Here is a 23,709-nt window from a genome sequence, read left to right as displayed (position 1 = left end):
TTCGCCTTTGGAAAGACCCTTTGAATAGTTGACACATGGGATGAGAATATGTGAATCATATCACAGCAAAGTTGATTCATTGGATCCACCCTTTTCTGAAATGGAAAAGCCTTCACACTTGGATGACCAATCAGAACAGTCGGTGAGCACCAAGTACGATATAAGCATGTTGCAGAGGTGGATACGGTATGAGGATACGCTCTCGTGCGTTTCAAGGTATAGACGGAGACTACACGCTGTGCCACTCGCGTCGACTTCAGAGCACAACGTATCGTTCTCTCTCTCTCCCTTCCAAAATAAACGCAAAATCCACTACCTGCAACTAACGCCCGTAAGCTGCGATTGGAGGGATACCGAAAGAATGTTATTTCTACCATGTGTGTGGCTGAAATTCCAAGGATGTCCTTCCTAATTTGATTTTCCTTTTCGATTCATTGCGAATTTGCATCAAATCGTGTTTTTCCTTTGAGTGTGTATATGGTATAGATAATTTCATCGCACTGATTGATTCATCCAACCAACATGACTCACTCGGGTACGTATTCAAACCGTGTGTGTCTGTGTTTACAATAATTACATAGATAACTGCGTGGGTATTGAGTGTGTGACAAATGGATGTGGGTTGAGAATACATGTTTCATTTCATAATCCTGAATACAGCTTTAAGCAATATTATAATAACGATATTCAAACGTAGTCATTTTTAGGGACAACTGTCAACAATACCTCCAGTATAACAGTACAGTGTCCTCTTACTGACGACTTAATTTGGATGCATGGTTTTTGGAACCGCATATAGGATTAATCTGACAAGTTTAGATTTCTCTTTTCTAAGAATTTCTGATTGCATGTTAGAAATTGTAATTTTGAAAATTGCCAGGAATATCAGGGAACTCCAATAAAACATAGTACGACCCTTAAAAATCAAAATCATAAAAGAATCAAGTGGTGTTACTCTCGACATTTGGTCAAATTTCTTCAATCAGTGAAGATTTTGACTGCAAATTCAATTAAAGTCAAAACCCCTCTTTACACAAGTCATGCACAAAAAAGTTCATTACATGCAAAGTGTGTGTCAATGTTTGATGATTATCTGTTGTATATAGCTGTATCAAACATAATGAGTAAAACAAATTGATGTTTAGTGAAGGATCTGATGCAAAACTCGGGTACCTCTCTAAATCTCCTTAAAGCCGCATGCAATCGTGGTGACGAAGAAGCAATTAATAAATCTTTGATTGATGCCTTGTGTTGTGTTTTTCTCCACCTCTAACAATACAGAAGTGAACGTCATTTAAAATCACAGGGCCATTTCATTAAAGCAAAATATACCCCCTCCAAAAAAAAAAAGAGAAAAAAAGAAAAAAATATTGTACAGATTTGTATAATGTGGGCTGAAATCGTATAGATGAGATTTATCAGTAGATGCAATTGTGATTAGACCGTTCCTCGTTTGTAAGATATTCTTCAGTTGTCGTCAAAAAGAAACTTAGGTGAATCCTGCACGCAAAGATGCTCAAAATGTCCACCTCAAATTTGAATGTCCACTACCTGTCATAGCTTCCTAACGCTGCACTTTTTTTACTCGTCTATTGTTTCTTACATCCATCTTCTTCTTCTTCTTCTTCTTCTCCTGCTCCTGCTCCTGCTTCTCCTGCCCCTGCTCCTCCTTTTGAAGGAAGGGAGGGGGATACCATTCCTATATCCCGTGAAAGAAATTTGTCTCTTATTTCCAGTCGAATATACCTTCCAAAACCCTTCGATTTTCGACAACAATTAACAACAACAACAATAACAGCAACAAAGCAACACACAACAACAACAAAGACGACGACGACAACAACAACAACAACAACAACTCCGTATTATTAGTTATAGCTGTAAGTGATATCGAGATCTGGATCAGATTGTTTCTTGGTGAGACAAGATGATTCATCAGCGTGATTGTCCGTATCTTTTCATACACGCTTCGGGTGTTATCATCTTTTACCTAATGGCACATTACAACCGTTAATAGCAGCGCATATATAGGGTTCCCGGAGGATCAGTCATCGCAAGATTGATCCTTCAAAGAATCAAGCCATTGATGGGACCATAACTTGTGTATTTATTTCACAAGAAAAGAACGAATGTCGGGCTCGACGCCTCACCCACTTTCAGTGAAACAGGATTATTAAGGTAAGAAATGTTAAGACTTGCAGACGGATCTTTGCAACAAGGTACAAGGGGTGGGGGAGTGGTCGAGAGGAAACCAGAGCTCTTAGACTTAAAAAAAAGGAAGAATAAAAGGAAATAGTAATGTCCATGGCTTCAAAACAAAACAAACAGTATCAGAAGTAATAGAGCATATCAGTACCATTTTCTAGTTCAGTTAGAAGGCTATCAAACAAAGATTTCTTCATCTTGATTTATTCGCAGATTCACAATAATATAGCTTGTTGTTGTTGTTGCTGTTGTTGTTGTTGTTGTTATCATTGTTGTTGTTTTTCATAATGATTTTGTTAAAATATTTCTACAGCTGAGAAGGCATGCATGTTATACTCCTCATCATCCCGATGTTTATACACCACCGAGAACAGAAAAAATTCTCTTCCGTAGTTGAGTTATGTCTATGTGGGGAGGGGAGGGGAGGCTTCTTCTGTAATACTTCGAGTAAAATTCACAAGGAGATCATATTTAATGTCAGCATTTGTTCTTCAGTATTGGTGTCTGGTTCCATGACATTTGCTCCTGCGACAATTGCCCCCATGAAATATCAACACGCTAAGCCAAATGTGAATTCTACTTCCAAATATAACCCTATAAAACCCTAATCCTAATCCTCACAGGAACTAAGTCTATACTAAAACCCTAAGATATCACAACCCTTATCCCAACCCTGAGTCCTTGTAGAAAATAAGATCGGAACATTAATTGTCTCTGGAGCAAATGTCGTGTCACCTGTGGTGTCAAGGATAAGGTGGATATCAGCATTCCTAAAACTTTTATCTTACCTTTCGTTGTAAAGGGGATTTAAGTTTATACTTATACAGTATCAGTATAGCTAGGGAATAGACCAGATTTCACACCTGTACCAAAGTTGCTAGCTAACAACACCAATTCAAGAATTCGGTAAAAAAAAGAAGAAGAGAAAACAACAACAACAACAACAACAACTGCACACAAATACATACACATACACTCACACCCACACTCACACATATACACTCAATTAGTAATTGTTCTTGTTTCCTTATTACGGCACCGCTTTACTTTGGAAACGCTGAGATGATATTGAACAATGTAGGGGTCTCGAAATGTACACATGGCAGTCGTTCCCCCTCCCCCCAAAAAAGTACTCTTCAATAAACCCACTTTCGAGAGACAGCTGATTGCAGTTTTTCTGAGTTGATCTTGGAAGTTCTTCGAAGCATTTGCCTTGGTATATTTGCATGGTGTCTTGTTACTCTTTGAGAAATATTAGTGGAAAACAATAAAAATCAATAAGATCAGGAGATAGCGCGGTAAAGTTTCTTAGTGGGTTGACTTCCGAATATTCCAACTGAATTAAAGTCAATATTCTTAAGCTCGTGTCTTGTTCGTCCCGTGGCTGTTGGCAAATCGTCTGATAAGGACAAAGATGTCACGAATGATTTGCCTCTGTCGGTGTCATTTTCCGACGTGTTTGAATGATTTAGCAGAAGGCAGATGTTCCCGCGTCGAACATGGTCCGAAAATGACGTTCCATATCATGTCATAATACTGTCAGAATGCAGTTCAACATTCCAGCCGGATGCGGAGACTGAAAAGAAACGCGCACTCCTACCGGCAAAGACTCGCTGCCAACATCCTGGCCGCCTGCGTGGATCGTAGATCCAGGGATGCCTATATAAATGCATCGGCCAGCTATATAGTGTTGGGTGATGCCAGGAAAGTACTTTTAACTCCGTCGTCACTATCGACGAACCTCATCCTACATAACACCAATGTAAGCTTGGGGTGGGCGAATTTGAAAGGGTTGAATTCGAACGACAAACTGTCAAAAGCGCGTTCAATTTAGAATCTTGTGGAATGAGAAGGATAAAAAAATCATGTCCATCAAATTATTTGAATGCCGTCAGAAGCTGATAATTGCGGGAGATATATGATCTTGTTATCACACTGCGCGGGGACAGCTATGGGTGAATTCGATAAAGAATATGTATTAATCATCTTCTTGATTCTAAGCCCAACGCACATTCTTCCTTTTTACGAATCATTCCCTTCCAAAGTATGTGATATTATATCAATATATTTCACAGGAAGAATAAACTTGAATCTAAGATAGTAATCAAGCTATTATGTTTGTTTTGAGTAATCATCAATTATACGTGTGTCATCAATATAAGTTGCAATGCAAAGACCACAACCGCGTACCATATAAGTGAGTCGGCAATGATTTCAGTTTTGCTCGAAAGTAAAGGGCACAAGGTGACAGAATGTAAAAAAAAAAATGAATCAAGAGAAAATAAGAGGGAATAGAAGAAATCAGTAAGCGAGAGAAAAAGCGGAAATGAGAAGCAAAGACACGCATCATTATATTGTGAACATAAGTCGAATCACATCAATCTTTACAAAGACCTTTGCGAAAAAAAAAAGTGAAGATCCCGATGAGGGTGGTGGAAGCGATGTTGTATCGGTGAAAATGTGTGTATCTACGTTTATCTTGACTACACAAAAACTCAAAATTTTGTTGACAATTTTTGAAACCCAAAACAATAACTAATGTCATTTGATTTATTTCTTATCTCTTTGTTACGAGGTATTATTGTCAGACATTCTTCACTTTCTTCAGATGATAATATATCGATGTTGTCAATATTTGATCGGTGGACGGTGGGGGTGGACGTGACGGTGGGCATAATTGAAGCAGAAAACGTTCTGTAGCTAGGTCTTCTACTTGCAGTCTTTGCTATCAGCCATACAGTTGTGACTGAGCTGTAATTAATTATGATATTGATGTCCCCAAGCCAGAGTTTTGTTTGTTTGTTTGCTTTTTTCCGGGGGGGGGGGGGGGCGGCAGCGAGGACAAAACGGGTTGTTGCTTGTTTAACCACTCAATAATCTGCACACTTTGAATGCCATTTAATATTGATCTACTTTGAAAATTTATTGTAGTGATTGTGTGTAGCGCTGTCAACCCACAGCATGTGGACTAAACGCATACACATGTAATGTTTAAGTTTCTTTTGTTGCATTCATAATTTTATTCCATTCAACGATGCAGTACATATTACAGTCGATGATTGTATGCCGGTGTAGAAATGATCATTATGAAGAATTTTCTGTGTTATCTTTGTTTTTATCATTTATTTGTTGATTTATTATTGTGAATTTATCCTCTATCTCATTAATTCCATCACTCTTTAATCACCATTAGTTTGATCATTACCGTCGTGATCGACGATGAAAATGATATCCTCAATCCGCCATCATGAGAAAGACGTTGGGCACATGAGTGTAGTGTTGTTAGTTTTTTTTCTCCTTCCTGGTCAAGAGAAACATTAAGCAGTCAATTGATGGGCTTGCCAGGAAATTATACTTGACATCTCGGAGTGATAAAGTCCCTGACTTGGTTACTGATATTTTGGTCTCTTCTGGTATAAAATCAGATATATACCCTTTGCTCTCAGTGCAAAAATGGCTCTCCTTCATTCTTTGTTTTTATGAGGCAACTGTCCGGGCAGCATATCGCTTCATCTCGCAACAGTCTTCAATTCTCGCTCTGAAATCAATGCAAGTCGTTTCGCACGTTTGGTTCTTTTCTTTAACCCAGCGCACACCGGGACCGGGTGCGTCACGTATGCTGTCCATGGGGGCTAAATTACCACTTCTCGCTGGCAAGGGGGTTCCGCAGTGACGCCTAACACTATTGCCGCATCGTTTTAACCTTTGCCTGTATATATGAGCACCATATAAACTTGCCAGTGTAACCTTGGCTGAATTTCTGCACTCCTTTACTACCCCCTTTCCTTGCATTATGTACCCGCCCCAACCAAATCAAAAAGTCTATCAATACCAATGCAGCGTTCTTCATCGAAATTCGGCCATGAGATATTGTCAGCTCTTCATTTTGCCTCAGTCTCAAACGGTTGGAGGGGAAAAAAGAGGGTATAAAGCTGATGATTTGGTGCCCCAATTGACTGGGCATGCCATGCTCCTTGGGCCGCGAAATGGTGAAAATAACTCGCCGAGTTCCCAAATGTCCGTGGCGTCACACTAAATGATCGCCTGCTGGCCTGCGCATGCGGAACCTTGCTCCGTATCTGTGCCATTGATCAAGGGTGTGGGACAGCAGAAGGTGATGGTAAAACAAAAAAGAAAAAATGGCGGGAAAAAAGGAAACGAGGTTTATATGTCCCTTGCTTACTTCGAAGTATCAGCCTTTGGGAAACACTGCTCAATTATTCTGTAAACAAACTGGGGGAAAATAGAATGAAGAATACTTGCCAAACGTTATCTTTTCACTATGAGATTTTAAAAAGGTTGAATGTATTATTTTACTTTATAACAAGAACAATTAATGTTATGGTTTTCCACATAACGAAGAACAACATGCCTGTAAGAAGCGAACCCTATTGATGTATATATAGTTTTAACACTGATATGACTGCAGTTTTAAGGGAATATACAGCTGTTAAGGGATGGGAAAAAAAAAGCAACTCCTGATGGTAACATCAGTTATCAATATGTGAATTATCAAATATCAATTATACTTATTCAGTTAGTGATATAACTGCAGTCTTGAGGAATAATACAGCTGCAAGGGATGGAAAACTCCTGATGGTAATACCAATTATAAATATATATCTCCATAGAGAGGAAAATATAAAGAGAAGAAACGTCATGAGCGTTTCTTGTAGCAACCATTTGTTTGAGGAATAACAATTACACTTACACTACTATTACAGGACTAAATGACCTCTAGAAAAGTCGTGGAAGCTGGCAGTGGTGGAATTGGGTGTTCAGAGGCCTATCTACCGAACATGAAAGTAACTGGATATCACTATCTCCTGGGGGATTCAATGTCAATTTCATTTATCATTTCATTTGATTTAAAGAATTTCACTTTCAACAAAAATTAATACATTTGCAAAACATGTCATGCTGATAAAAAAACAACAATAACATGCTTATTCTAAATATGTCAAAATGTAGTATAATCATAATAGGTTGTAAAGCAAATATGCTGCCATAATGTTGAAAATAAAAAATGTTAAGATGTACAACCAAACGACCAACCAACCGACCGACTAATATACCTGTCAACCAAACAACCAACCGACCAACCAACCAATCAGCCAACCAACCAACCAACCAACTAACCAACCAATCAACCAATCAATCAAGAAACAAACAAACAAACAGAGCGAAACGCTGCTCCTCTGGTCTTTTTTTTTTCAATCACTTTGCACTTTACTAACCTACCTATCAACCACCCATTCAACGACCAAACAAACAAACACACATACACACACAAACAAGCAAACAGAGCGAAGCATTGATTTTTTTTTTTCAAATCACTTTGCACTTTCAATGTGTGTTGCGAGGAGAATGATGAAAGTTATCTTATAAAAGTCTCAAATTTTTCATGTCAACATAAGGTCTTTTTAAACCAGGCGATGGGAGATGGAAAAGATGGGAGGGTGGGGGGGGGGGGGTAGAATAGTAGTCTCAAAGATCATTCCCTTGCGTCCAATAACAGGCTTCATCGTCTTCACCTATATATTATACTTAAGTGTTTTGCATTACAAAGAGGATTGTACCTGCGTAGACATACGAATTATTCAATTACGAAACGCTAGAACGTTCAATATTACCAGTGGAAAAAAAAAAAGATGGGTGGGGGAGAACTACCAGTTATCTAAACCTATTGGTTTTGAATAGATTGTGCAAAAGAAAAAAGTGGTCAAATGAGGTGTAGATAGAAAGAAAAGAAGGAAGGGGAAGTAACTTGGCACGACACGAACTCGAAAGCATGGAACTGTCAGCTACACGAGCATGCACACAAACACGTGAGTTTTGGTGTGTGCTTTTTTTTTTTCAAACCTATACTCATGGTTTGTCGAGAAGCATAAACTGACGCATCTCATAGTGGCAATCGATGAGATTGCCTCCATTCTATTGCGTGTTCATACAGTGGAGGGGAGACGATAGTACACAAAGGGAATGAAAAGCGGCAAAGAAGAACTTACAGACCAGCGAGGAACGGCTGTCAAAATCCGTGCGTAGAGATTTTAAGTGATATATACAAACAAGTCTTCAAAGACGGGTGCATTATTATAATAATGATAAATAACCAAAGACCCTTACACCCATGTGAGATCCTTCTTCTGACATTTCATTTTACGCGCTTTCTTTATTGCCGGCAAAATGTTGACATTTTGACAGATCAACACTCGACCAGATCTCGCTTGGTTCCCTTGAATTTTCAGGTTGACTGCACCGCATCAATAATAAACAGCACGACAACTCGGAGAATACCGAGCACAGAAAGAGAAACATACTGCGCTTAACAAGAACCCCGGATGAGAAATATTGTATAGCTTCATCAGTTTTTGCTGATATAATACTGACGCATGGATTGTAATAACAATACTTATTGTCCATCTCCATGGAGTTCAATGTCTCCATAAGCTGACTTGGTCTATCAAAAAACAAACAAACAAATAAATAAATAAATAAATAAATAAATAAATAAATAAATAAATAAATAAATAAATAAATAAATAAATAAATAAATAAATAAATAAATAAATAAATAAATAAATAAATAAATAAATAAATAAATAAATAAACAAACAAACAAACAAACAAACAAACAAACAAACAAGTCCAGCATAACACTCATTATTTCATGTTGAACGAAACTGTGACGAGGTCGTTGCTTTGTTTTGGACAGAAAAATCTTATATATTTTATGAATATATTATATTATATTCCTTCAATAAACAGGGTATGCTATCTTTTTTTCTTTTCTTTTTTATTCTTTAAGTCAGGCGTCTGATTTGTGTGTGCTTTTATAGAGTGAAGATAATCCGTCTTGTTACAGGACGAAACAATATCATTTTGCCCTCTATGATAATGCATTAGTGTGATGCCACTGGTATAGCTTCATTTCTATTTGTTTTGCGCCTATACCTGAAGCAAGAGGTTGCACGCATGCGTATATACACACATACGAACACACACACGCACACACACTCACACACTCGCGCGCACGTCGAGACAATAAATAATACAGAAATGTCAGACACACTGAACAACACTGTCCATAAATTAAATCACCAACAAGCAAACAGACAAACAAGCAAACCAAAACCCCACATACGAATATCAGTGTAATTCAAGGCATGAGATAGATCCTATCAATCTGACCGTGCGCTATACCAGAACTTAATTACTATCTCGAAATTTTGTCTTGAAAATCTAACGGCGACATTCCCTTGCTGTATGTCCATTACCACTACTTGTGATGAAAGCCTTTATACTGTATGTTTATCCTATTTATGTCACATCGGCATGGTGCATAAATACGTTTTTATCCCATAATCATGTTACTATTGAATTTAGAATGAACACAATGTTTCGAAGAAGAAACTTTTTTTTTTACATTATATGCTATATTCATTTTGTTTGTTTACCAAGTATATTTGCCACCGCACTTCGAGAAAATGCAGAAATGAAATGAATTGAAATCAACACCTTTGTTACCCTTTCGTTTCCATGTGCCTCCCTCCCCTACCCCGTATATTTGTACTTCCTTTTGTTTTGTTTTCGTCTTGTTGTATCAACGAAGTCATTAAACGAGAGTTAACGCTGCATTTCTCTGTCAGGCAGAAATTTGCGCGCAGGTCAGGGTTATACGAAAGCGACGAAAGAGAGAAATAGAGAGAGAGAGAGAGAGATGGGAGAAAAGTGAAAGCAAGGGGACACACACACAGACACACACACACACAGACACAGACACACACACACACACGCATGCACACATGCACACACAGAGAGGAATAGTAAAGCGAGATACCAAAATCATCATTTTACGCGTAAAAGCCCCCAAGAATTATCATGGATGAATCTTACGTCAATTCCTTGCCATGAGATCGTTCCTTGTAGTTATCAAAATTATTAAATGTCAGTACACCCGAGGTGGATGGCTGTTTGAATGGCGTAAAAATTGAAGATTTAGAAAGTAAAAAAAAAAAAAAAAAAAAAAGATATGGCAGCGGTAGACATTACATGGTAGGCCTGAATTCTTAACTCTGTCATTGCATACAATATCGGTGTTGATACGCCACGCGCATCACACTTTGCACACGGGAAGGTCAATGTCGTGTGCCCAGAGTTCCCCGGCTCCCTGCCCGTGAAATCATCGGTAGACAAGCAGTTTGAAATCTCACCCCTTCGCCCCCTGCGCGCTTTTTTCAACATGCACCAACGTCTGCCAACAAAATGAAAGAAAAACACACGCAAAGGGGAATAGGGGTATAAAAAAAAAGAAAGAAGAAAAAAAAAGAGAGAGAGAATTACTCCTGGTGCAATAAATTGCGGCGTGATGCTCATTCGCCACGCCTAATGGATGCATTGTCTTCACCCGGCTAGAGCCGGGCGTGTAACAACTAAATCATGAGTTCTCGGCTATACCTCGCACTTCTGCCTTGTTACGGTTCGATGGGCCATTTTATACACTTATCCCTCCTCATAATGGTCGGAGAGAGTTAAACGTGGCGTGGTGAACCCCTCGTTTTTTGTCAATATCAATTTTCCTCTCAGCACCGTGAGTAGGTAACAAACAAGGAGTAAACGAAAGGGACAGAGGGCAGGAGGGAGGGAGAGAAAAAAGAGGGCGAAAAAAAGGAAGAAAAAGCTAAAGGTATAAAGATGAGTGAAGGAAGGAAAAGAAAACTATTCATTGGTGTATACTTGGCGTATAATACACAAAAATCGACATGGTGCAGTGATGTAGAGAAGATACACGTAAGTAGAAGTTGAAAAAAAAATAGGGAGTTAACAAGAGCGAGAGTGAAGCAGCAGATAGATAGACAGGCGGGGAGGGAGAGTACAAGAAATGCAAATAAAAATAAATATAAAGAAGCAAGTCGTGTGTATTAAACCTGACTGTAACTCTCAAGCCACGATCCAAACCATTGTTAGCGTTCACCGTGAAAAATATCGTAAATGCCATGACTTTACACCAGAATTCGTCTGTATATTTCTCAGTTCATTGCGACTTGAGCGTGTTCGCTAATATTATTGAGCATGGCCGTCCATGCGTGTCTCGAATCGCCCATTTCTCTGTCTACCACAATTTCACACCGGTATGATTTTGAATCAATTTTTGCCCGGCGTGTCGATTTTAGAAAATGAAAAAAAAAAAGAGAAAAAGAAATGTGGAAAAAAAAGGGAGAGTAGAGGAAAAAAAAATAGAAGAACTGAGGGGAAAAAGGCTTGTGTGGTATAGGCACTGCACTGTCTGGTAGGTCAAGCGAGATGTATTATGGTAGAGAACAATATTGGCGGGGAAAGTGTGTGTTTCTGTGGACTAAAGGTTTGGTTATGTGAACCTTCGTAGAGGGTCCTATTGAATATAATGACATAAGAAAAGTTCGTGTTTTTCCCGCTGGATATTTTCTTCGTTTCTTTCTTGTTTGTGACGAAAAAGCATATGACTGGAAAAATCAGGCACATCTTCTTGCTCCGATGTTAATAGAGACGTGGCGATTCTCTAGCTGGGGTTTTTGTAATAGAATGTGTCCATCAAAAGGGGGTTCTCGGCGAGCACGATGAAGAGAAAAGAACCAACAAATCGATTTCGATCATTTTATCGTCATGGTAACGTAATAGCGCAAAGAGTCGTCTGCGTGGAAAGTTTTCATGACTTTCCCTTCTCTTCTATGATGATGTTGCGTATTATAAGCGCAATGCTTCGCTTCCCGATAATGCAGGTATTTGCATTGAAAGTCGCCGGAGCATAAAAGAGATGGAATAGAAAAAAAAAGCCCGGAATATGACAAGAGAGAGAAGAGAAAAACGAACAACCACTGCGGCCAACTGCCTCCTCTGGTATAGCTCCACAAAGACCAGTGTTTGACTTGGTGACTCCAAGTTGATTTGCTTCGTTATGAAAGAACTTGCTTTGACGTAAATGGGCAAAAATTGCTAAATTATCTCCAGTAAGTGACGGAGTGTATCGTCATATGTCGAGGGGGAAAAAGTGCACGCGCGCTCACGCGGTCGGGGGAGCTTTGCGGTGGTATCGCAAACTATGGCATCGTAACCATGTGGGAGCTTGACAACGCCATTTTGCTAACAGTGGCGCCGGTGAGACTGAAACTTAACGGTAGGGTCCTTTATTCCTCAGTCTTTTCCTTTCCCATCTCTCTCCCCCTAACTCCCGCTCTCCCTACCGCCCCCTCCCTCCTCCTTCTCTCTGGCTCTGGCTCTCGTTGCGCGTTTCCTCGTATCATTTCGTTTCTGTACTTCATGATGAATTCAAAATTCCAGCATCATGCCACTATCTCCAAGACCTCTAAAACGCTAATAAACACACGTTAAGGGAAAAACATAGGGATAGACAAGTCCCAAGATGATTATTTTCTGCTTGCATTTCTTCAAAACAAAACAAAAAAACAACAAATACAAAAGCAAAAACATTCTCTCACTAGCCATTGTAGTGTAGACCCGTGGTACAAGAAAGACTAATGATTAAAAGATAATAATACGTCGATAGGTAATGTTGAGGTTAACAGTAACCTCTTCCTTTTATAATTTTGGGTACAGGAAGAATATGAAAAAAAAAAAAACCCAACAGAATCTATTGTCAATGCTGTCACAATGACGATGTCACAATTAATAATTATTGTTGATATGAATAATAAAGGAAAAGCACATACCAATAAAGAGACGAACACAAGTGTAAAGAGGGATGACTTTTTTACAGCCCCCCCCCCCCGCCATCATCTATACATTTTCGTATCTCGCCTTGTTTGTTCCGATAAAAAAAAAAAAAAAAGCAGAATAGGACCCCAAACGCCCTTGCGAGTGCACCGCACTATTCTCCGAACAGACGATCATGGTTAATCCAAAAGACGTATCGTCGCGGTAGAGTAGTTATCCTGTTGCCATGGATTTCATTGCAGTCGCTTGGACGAGTCTGATCAAGGAGAGTGCTGCGTGTCTGCAAGGTCCCCTGTACTTCTGTTTATCTTGGCGATGTACTATTTGAAAGAGGGGGAGAGGGGGAGAAAAGGATGGAGGGAATAGGGAGGGAGACGCATGCAGTCACTGAATGGTGCACGGACATTTTTAGACCGCAAAGCTGATTCGTCATTCAGGGTGTTGGTGTTGATGACTGAGGAATGACAGACAGTCCTCAACGATTCCTCCTTTTCTAATTGTCTCTTCAAATCGCTAAACAATTACATGGAAGATAACGCGCGATGCAAAGCACGAAACGAAGCGGAGATATACCAAACACTTCAATAGCCGATGGGAGTGAAATGAATTTGTCGTAGATTACAAGATTAAAGGAAGGGAGTGCATATCATGGGGAGTTCGGATGGTAAACACTCAGGGTAGAACAAGGGAAAGAAAAGGAGTATTGTCAATTTTGCTGCCTTGTGTGATAATTCCCCCCTGCCAAAGAAAATAAAAGAATGAAGAAAGAAGAAGACTGACGTCCCTCAAAGTCTTGAAGTGTGCCGCGCCACTGACTGAGGCCGTGCATCCAGGATACGGAAGTGGTTGACAACCAGCACTCATCTGAATTTCTGGGTGTTTTTTTTTTTTTTTCGCTTTGATTCCACAACTCTGGATATCTTTCCCCACGTTTTGATTTCCTATGTCAGGATGTTAGGTCCGACTTGTCTTTCATTGAATAAACACCAACTGTGCCGTAATTCTCACCATGAAGTGTGGGAGACATATTCCTACAGTCAATCTTGACTTTTCTCTTTTCTTCTCCTTCTTCTTCTTCTTCTTCTTCTTCCCCTTTTAGATTACACTAAAAAAAAGAAGGGACGTCTTTATAATGGCTACCTATCCTTTAATACGTTATTCATGATTTCGTGGAAGAACTTATAGGAAAGTTATAGGGCATACTTGATTCTTTGACGATGTAGCTGTTGCCTTCTCTGAGAAGTGAAATCTCTGATCTTTAAAACGGCTTTCTGGATTTCACTTAATTCTATTTGAAATTCCAAGTTCTTTTTACCTCATACTGTTCGGGAATTTGGATTAGTGTGTCTTTCTTTTTCATCCGTGGCATTTTTATTTAATGAAATTAGTTTCTGATGTAAAGTGGCGGAAACAATATTTGGAGAAACACCCAGGGTTGCTCTTCAATTACAGGCCAGTGATTCAGTCTCATAATGAAATGGAATTATGGCCTACAAATCGATGTGGCGAATGTATCACAACATTTGACTAATAGCTGGGATGTCACAACATTGCTTCCATAATCGTTCCATCCAATGAATTATAAGATAACAAACAAAATAGAACAAAAGAAAGGGACTGAAATCTTTATTTCCCATTTTCACGTCCGTTTCTTCAGTCCAGTCCACTGACCTGCATTCTGAACTCTTTATACCAATGATTTTTTTTTTTTAATCCGAGACACTGAACGGTTAAAAGAATACTAAGAGACATATACAGATAAATTGACATAATTAGACAGAGCGAGACAGACAGACAGACAGACAGACAGACAGACAGACAGACAGGCAGACAGACAGACAAGCATAGCCAGAGAAATAGAGCTAGATAATGAGGGGAGGGAGAGATAGATGGCAATTAAAAACCTTGCCAATTTCATATGAAAACTTGTTATATTTTTGCAAGTTCAAACAAATATAACTGCTGAACAAAAGCTCAAATCCTCAACAGGTGCTCGAAGCTGATTGGTTCTTGTTCATCCACACAACAAATACAATAATCAAGGGTGATCTAAAAAAACGTGGTCTATTTTCTTTTTCTGCAGGTGATTCTTTTCCCTACAGATGATCCATAATTTCATCAAGAACAGAATATTCAGACACGGAAGTAGCCCCTGTTATAGCTAGTATTGCTAATTGACTCACTGGCATCATCGTCTTTTCCACGAACGTGGCTTGTTGGTGTGTCGTAATGAACAAAATAACGATGAACGTTTCATAAATCTCTACAGTCTGTTTCAAGAAATGGTTAAAGGGGAAGGCTAGTAACTGATCAGTGGGAATCAGTGGGAATGCTGAGGGATGATTGTTCCAATCCTTGTGGGATTCATTTGAGAGTACATTATATATCTATTCTTGTGTGAAAATTATTTGCTTCAGAATGGTCTCATATTCAAGTAATGTGCAGTTTAATGCTTCCAGGTAAGCGTCCCTGGTCAGTGACGGGGCATTAATCTGCACATTACTTGAATACGAGACCGTTCTGAAGCAAATAGTTTTCACACAACAGTAGATATATAATGTACTCTTAAATGAATCCCACAAGGATTGGAACAATCATCCCTCAGCATTCCCACTGATTCCCACTGATCGGTTACTAGCCATCCCCTTTAAGGTTAGAGTGAGCAAATTATGGTGCATGATACACTTTCTTTCTTTCTTTCTTTCTTTCTTTTTTTTTTCTTTTTGCTATAAAACTGAAAATCTATTTTACAGCAGGGATTAATGAATAACGAAGATGCCATAAAAAAAAAGAAAAAGAGGAAGAAGAAGGAGAAGAAATTATGTCGACACCATGAGCAATAGGAGTTTGCCGTCAGCGTCCCTCTTTTCTGTCATACCGTTATAGATCTCTCAGATCCACTCTATGGGCCAAGTCGAAGTATGATTATGTGTGTCCGCACATTTCGATGTCGTATTCGACATCGAAAAGTGCGACGATAATGATTGCGATAATAATGTGGTAGTAAATATGAAGTTTGTTCGCAAAAACCGATAAGTCCATATTTGCCAAATGGAGATATCTGCGATTAAAGGTCAAGAAAAATAAAGAGAATAATAAGAAATTCTTTGCTTCTTTTGACCATAACTTCAAAAATGTACCTTTATATGTAGTGACCAATATATCATTTAAAAGGTATTATTTTGTACATTATGACAGAGACCGTACTTAAAATCTTCAAAAATGGACTTATCGGTTTTTGCGAACAAATTCTTCATTTTTGGCAAACAGACATGACAGACGACGTACTCGCGAATGATTCAAACAGAATTAAACATAGTTTAGTGTCACTTTTGAATGTGTGTTGACACATCAAGTGACTGTTTCTAAACGCAGAACAACAGATGAATCCACTGCGCGTTGATAATCACATCGATATAGAAATACCATAAGTAACTGCTATAGGAAAAGAACTTACGCCAGGACAGCCATAAAAAAAAAATCGAAGCAATTTATGAATTGAATCAAAATGATTGTGTCACTGTAATATCAAGTCTGTGAAAGACAGGCTTACATAACAGTATAGTTATATCAATCCTACCCAATCATTATATACCAATTTCAGATTCAAAACAGTATAATTAAGTGTTTATTGTGAGTTAAATCAGCAAACTTGTTACCTCAAAACGGTGTTTATCTCATGAGTGTATAGTGTCACACCTTTTGCCCCCGTCTTAGATTCTTTAGTTAATGAGATACTTCCCAGCTCTGTTTGCGCATCTCGGTCTCTCTTCTTTCGTTAAAATTTACATTTAATATTGACTTTCAGCGCTATTCTTGTACACTCGACACTGGAAAGATATAGGCATTTGATGCAATTATTTCACGGAAAGTCAAAGTTATCTAATTGATAGGAATTTATTTTGGGACGTTATCATACACATGAATGACTGCGCAAGGCTGCAGAACATGTATAATTGACATCAAATGATATTGCTACAAAATATAATATTGTATGTGACATCATAATATACATTATTTATATGAATACATAAATTTTAAATGTTACAATGAAAGTGCTATTAAAACATACTATCTAGGTGTATTATACAAATACACACACAGACATGAAGACAGACTGACAGACAGACAGACACACACACACACACACACACACACACACACACACACACACACATATATATATATATATATATATATATATATATATATATATATATATATATATATGTTCTATATAGGTATGTCACACATACACAGTCAGGAGGTCGAGATTGATCTGGTTGTGTTTGCTCGTATATAGACATCAGCAATTAGACGGTTGCATTCATTTTGTCATTAATTTGTCCGTTTATACTTCCACACCAATGCCATACCATGTTCATGCTGTTTTTTAGTGAATGGAGTTTAAAAGCACATAACAGAACGGTAACGATTTCATCAGAATCTGTTCAAAAGAAATCTTCAGAGTTTCGTTGTCACAAAAGGAATAACATTAACTGTAACTACAAACACCTATATGATGAGGTGATAATGTCGTGGTCCCACAAGTCTCCAATTGACCTACACACGAGTCTTCACTGACAAATTGCCTTTTTGAATTGAAATCAAAAGAACAAGCTATCATGCTCGGCACCTAAATTTGTGCAGTGTTGCAGTAACCTATCAACTATGACATGAAGAAGGAAAGGGTCAAGTGTTTTCACTTGTTTAACTTATCAAAATTGATCATAAATTTATTTCAAAGAATTTTTGTCCAAAAACTAAATAGGAAATTTTGATTTGCTGATTTTATTACGTCATCACGTCAGCCACCTTGAACATAAGGTTGAGATATGAATATTTAGGTACACCATGTGAAACTTTGAACTCACGTAACTGTATTTATGATAAATTAATCTGATTTTACTATGAATATCAACTTGAGCATGATAAGAATTAATATGAAAAAAAAATAATTTCAATTTCGCACCAATTTCCCTGTTATATTCTATATTAATTTCACTGCTTTTCAATAACAAAGCAATTCTCTTTGTGCTCTTTAGGGCAATCTGAAGTTTGCGAAAAAAAAAAGATTATCACAATGCATGTCTTAGATAATGATATGCGTAATATTAAGACGATCTATCCTGACTTAACTAAACTGCAGTACGTAGTCCGCAGATCGAGGCATAAAATGATATAAACGGGCATGACATGTTGCGATCCTTGGCGCCTGTACGTATTCATAATACAGACTACCAGTGTATCCCCAGCAGGCTACAGCTCTTCGAACGGGAGATGGTATATTACACCTAATTGGTGCTCAGATTCCGACCACTTCTATACACAGGCAGCCTACTCCACGGATCACAGAGTCTCTTTTAACAATACCCCACTGATATCCCTTTCTTTGTCAGGAAATGACCGCCTCAAAGTTCACGGCTGATTGGTCATATATAGTATAGAGTATGAATTTATTGGGGAATACGCTCCGCTGAACAGTTCTTTTTTTTTTTAAGAGGGGAAGAATAATATCCATTCCATCATCAACATCATCATCATCATCAGTAGTAGTCTCCCTCCCTCTCCATTTTCCTTCCCCCTTTCTCCAGCAATATTCATTTATTTATCTATCATCTATTTATTTATTCATCAATCTATCTATCCATCTGTCTATAATACTTTCGCGTTCGTCTGCCCGGAGCCATATGGGTATGGATGGCTCTAATATTATAGTCTCCCTGTGTATTGATTAGCGGATAATTGTCATACAGCCATTTCATTCTATGAAATGATTTTTTCTCTCTGGAATCGCTCAAAAAAACCAAGAACAACAAATAGCTCATCATTATCATTATCGTCACCATTATCATTATCATCTTCATCATCATCGTCATCATCATCATCATCATTATTATTACTATTATCATCATCATCATCATCACCATCATCAAAATTATTATAATCTGCATTATCATCACCGTCATCATCATCATCATCGTCATCATCACCATCATCATCATCATGTTCATATTCATCATTATTACTATCATTATCAAAATCAACATCATCATTATCGTCGTCATTGTAATCATGATCATCATTATCAACATTATCACAAATGCAAATTGCAGAGGCTCGATATCTTCTTCTTCTTTACAAACTCAAGAAAAGAAAAATTGTATTACCCGGCGGTATTAAGTGTGAATGGTATATGCTGCGACCTTGACGAAAGTTTCGTACATTGACAGCGATATCAATAATTGCTCTCGTTATTGTAAAGTAAGTTTCACGTCATAATGTATGATGCTTGTTTTTTTTTTTCTTTCATGTTGTTGGATTGTTCTGAAATCACTTCTATGCTGATGGTTTCGTGTTTTATTTTCTCTAACAATGACGCACCCACTCTCTTTATTCCAATCGCTGCTCCTCAATGCATTATACATCGTTTTCACCGGCATCTTTCATGTATAGCCGAGTGTTGCTGCAGATTTGCAAGCATACCTATTCAAATGCTGTTACTAACAGAATATCGCAATCAAGCATGTCTTTAACACAAAGTTAAGTCATTATTGTCCCCCATCTGTGTCATTATCTCGCTTAACAGAGAATACGTATAATAATAACATGTGTGTGTGTATGTGTGGGTGTGTTGGTCTGGTCTTGTTAATCTATGGCAAATCACCGACATGGTATAGTGTCACGTTTTCCGCGCCATGACTTTATGACGCCTGCAGGAATCTTTGTTGATACTAACGTTTTGTTTGAATTGATGATCGATTGTAACATCGAAGAAAGCCCAGGGAGAGATTGAATTTTTATAGATAGATACATAGATAGATGGATAGACAGATAGATCGATAGATAGATTCAAATCATTTTTTTATTTCCATCGATCAAAAGGCGATGCATGGTCCAAAGTATATACAAGCAAAAAGTACAGAAGTATACACACTACAAAGAATAGTACTAAATGTAAACGCGAATAAGTGTATGAGAGTATAAAACAAACAATGTATGCTTTGACATTGATAAGTAAAAAAAAAAGCGATGAAAAAGAGCGATGCATTAAAAGCACAGCTTGTAGACGTGGATCCCTCGGTAAACGTGTATTGTGCATATAACTTATGTATCCAAAATTTATTTAGACATCACGTTGAATAAAAATATCTGTTAACTGCTATGATAAAAGCATATTGTCAGCAATACTTAGATAGATCAAGAAATACGTATTTGAAATGAGATATCAATATCACAACAATGTCCAGACAACACCCTTTTAGCCATGTGTATCAAGTATACGGTAACAAGTAATAATAATACATGAACATATATACACAGTACACCATTTGTCACGCAGAAAAAACCCCGATAGATTATATTGATAGATAGATAGATAGATAGATAGATAGATAGATAGATAGTCAGACAGATAGATAGATTGATTAATAGATAGATAGGTTGATAGATAGATGGATAGATTGATTTATTGATAGGTTGATAGATTGATAAAGAGAGAAGAAATATGGACAATCATATACATACATAAAGAGAAAGAGAGAGAGTGAGAGAGAGAGAGAGAGAGAGAAAAGGAGGGGAGTGAACATTTGAAAGAAGGTAATATCTTGTCTCAGTTCAATCGATCAATATAATTCTCTCATGCCGGTTAAATGATTATTATGCATTCTCTTGTCAAGTAGTGATATCATAGCACTGGTATATTGGAAAAGACAGCAAGAACTGATTATTTTTATCCTTTTTTCTTAAATTTGTTTTGGACATTGACAACTATTCTACGCAAGATCTCAACGGTGTTGTAAAGTGGTCCTTTGGATGGTCAAATTTTATTTTGACACGACTTGTTTATTCTGTCCGCCATTTCATCATCATCATCACCTTACAGGTCAGGCAGGCGTGAACCAGTTGGGCGGCGTGTTCGTGAACGGCCGCCCTCTCCCCGTGTGTGTCCGTGCACGGATCGTGGAGCTGGCCCAGCTCGGCGTGCGTCCGTGTGACATCTCGCGTCAGCTCCTTGTGTCGCACGGCTGTGTCTCGAAGATCCTGAGTCGCTACTACGAGACCGGCTCCATCGCACCGGGGAACATCGGCGGGAGCAAACCCAAGGTTCGTGGCGGCATCATTGAACTTCCCTTTTTGGATGTACAAATCATTCTTAAATGCGGTAGTGAAGCAATTTGTTTATGTGTTCCAAAACTTTAAAACATCAACTTCAATCGATATTCGAAAATACACCAGTTTAAAGTCATCTCTGAGTAGGCAGAGAAGGAAAAAACCTCGCTGTCGTCAGGTTTTACATCCTATGTTTCTATGACTCGTTTAGGACCCGTTGAAGAGAGAAGCGGTGCTTTCTTTATAGTCTCTTCGTAAATAATTATCATCATTATCAATATCATCATTATAATCATCATCTCATCATTAGACCTATTGTTATAATCGTCATTGTTATTAATCTTTGTAATTATAATGAATACAATTATTATTATTATTATTATTATTATTAGTAGTAGTAGTAGTATTACTATTATTAATCTTTGTAATTATAATGAATACAATTATTATTATTATTACTATCATTATTATCATTATTACTTGCATCATTGCAATCATCATCATCATCATCTTAACATTGTCATTATCGTCATTATTGCTCTATTTTCGTCCTGACAAAATAGTTCAATTTAGTTTTTCATGTCCATCCGACAAAGGATAAAACATGATACAAAGCATGTATTTTACAAATCGTGTTGCTTTAATACGTAATTTGTAAGGGCTAGACTAAGTCCGATGCGAATCATAAAGACATCGCAAAATGCATGTACATACTTATTTGAAGAAGAAAAACAATTGCATACTCTGCAGGGTTGGCATGCAATATCACTCGTCAACAAATGTTAATTCAGAGGTTTGTAGTGATAAAACGATTTTAAGGTGCCACTTCCTGTCATTTCATTCTATTTAATTTATTTCATTTTCAACAGAAATGCAATCGCAAATAAACGTTTGAATACGCATAATGACACATAATCAATACAACATTGTAACCGAGGAAAATAATATTTTGAATTGATATGCAATAAATGTTATGTCTTTCATGACAAATGACACAAAATCATTGCAACATTTTAATCAAGGGAAATACTATGAGATGAAATGCAATAAATTTTATGTCTTTTATGACAAATAGAAAACCAAACAAAATTTAGTGGAAATGGAGCGGACTGCTAAAAAAAAGAGAGCTCGTAGTTTCTGTCTTTCCTTCTGCCATTCATAGAGCATTGTGACACGGACTACAGCATAGACTGATGATATTCACAAACATTTTTTTAATCTTTTTTTTTTGTGTGTGCACGTGTCTGTGTGTGTTATGGTATGTGGATGTAATAATAATAATAATAATGAAAATAATAATAATAATGATGATAATAATAACAATAATAATAATGATAATAATAATAATAATAAGAATAAGAAGAAGAAGAAGAAGAAGAAGAAGAAGAAGAAGAATTTCATTTATTATTATGGTGCTTTATTGAGTGTTTCTAATCGCTCGCACTGATGCTATTCATATAAAAAACTAGAAAACAAAATAACATAAGGACAATGAAAACCAAAATAAGAGTAATGAAAAGAAGGAAAATAATACATGTCATACAGTGATACAATAATTGATAACTAATTGTGTGCGCCTCAAAAAAAAAAAAAAGATACAACTAATTAAAAAGATGAGTTTTCAGAATAATTTTGAATAATTTTAAATGATTTTAAATAAGTGTATATGCGTGCCTGTGCACATAAATATATCTCAACAGGTTGCCACGCCCCTTGTCGTCAAGAAGATAATGAGTTACAAGCGCAAGAATCCGTCCATCTTCGCTTGGGAGATTCGAGATCGTCTGCTCAGGGAGCGAGTGTGTGACAAGAATACCATCCCCAGTATCAGCTCCATCAACCGCATCATTCGAAATGGAACCTTCTACATTCAGGACCAGGTGAGCGACTTTTGGCATCGGCAGTGATATTTTATTCGCGTATCAATAGAAGAGCAAATAACAAAGACTACATGCCAATCAATGATATAGAAAGGTGGTAGAACAGGTGGTAGAAAAGTGGTAGAATATAAAGCCCTGACCAGCATTGTCAACAGGGCTTTGCAATTTTGTAGAGGGGTTCAGGTGTATCACTGATCTTGGAAATCCACGAAACAAACCACAACAAATATGGAAAGAATGTCATATTGATAACCCATTAGCGGTCTGTCTTAGCACATGACAGTCAAAAACAGTAGGTTGGTTGCCTTGTTTCTCGGGATGATGTTAACGATTAATGACGATGATGACGATGATGATGACGATGATTTTTAATTTGATTTATTTTAATTTATTTCCGCATTATATAAATTGAATACAAATTTCAAAGGCACAAACATAAAGAATAACAAGAGCAGTGACTTAAAAACGATAATATAGCATTACACAAATAGATACACGTTATGCAACTGTATTGAGCAATATCATACAGAAACATACAATAAGATATATTTTCAGTAAATAACAGAGATAATTCAATGCAGGAGACCACCATCGTGAGGAATTAAGCTTGAAATGGATGGGGCCTCATAATGTAGATGATGATGATGGTGATAATGATGTTGATGCTAATAATGATTGTAAGGATGTTGATCACGATGATTATAATGATGATAGTATCGTAATTGACTATGATAATGATGAGGATGAAGGAGTTAGACAATATGATGATGGTGGTATAACTTCCATGACAACGATGACTACG

At 37.5% G+C, this 23,709-nt stretch overlaps 1 protein-coding gene across 1 annotated transcript; it reads left to right on the top strand.

The window, feature by feature from the left end:
* Window positions 1-3,772: 3,772 nt before the first annotated feature.
* LOC140244282 (paired box protein Pax-5-like) lies at window positions 3,773-23,167 on the top strand. Its single transcript, XM_072323931.1, has 4 exons — window positions 3,773-3,848; window positions 20,801-21,021; window positions 22,728-22,879; window positions 23,128-23,167. The coding sequence occupies exons 1-4, from the start codon at window positions 3,773-3,775 to the stop codon at window positions 23,165-23,167; spliced, it is 489 nt and encodes a 162-aa protein (XP_072180032.1).
* The last annotated feature ends 542 nt before the right edge of the window (window positions 23,168-23,709 follow it).

The sequence above is a fragment of the Diadema setosum genome, chromosome 2 (assembly GCF_964275005.1).
Source record: "Diadema setosum chromosome 2, eeDiaSeto1, whole genome shotgun sequence".
NCBI classification, from domain to species: domain Eukaryota; kingdom Metazoa; phylum Echinodermata; class Echinoidea; order Diadematoida; family Diadematidae; genus Diadema; species Diadema setosum.
This window is presented reverse-complemented; position numbering and strand designations above follow the sequence as displayed.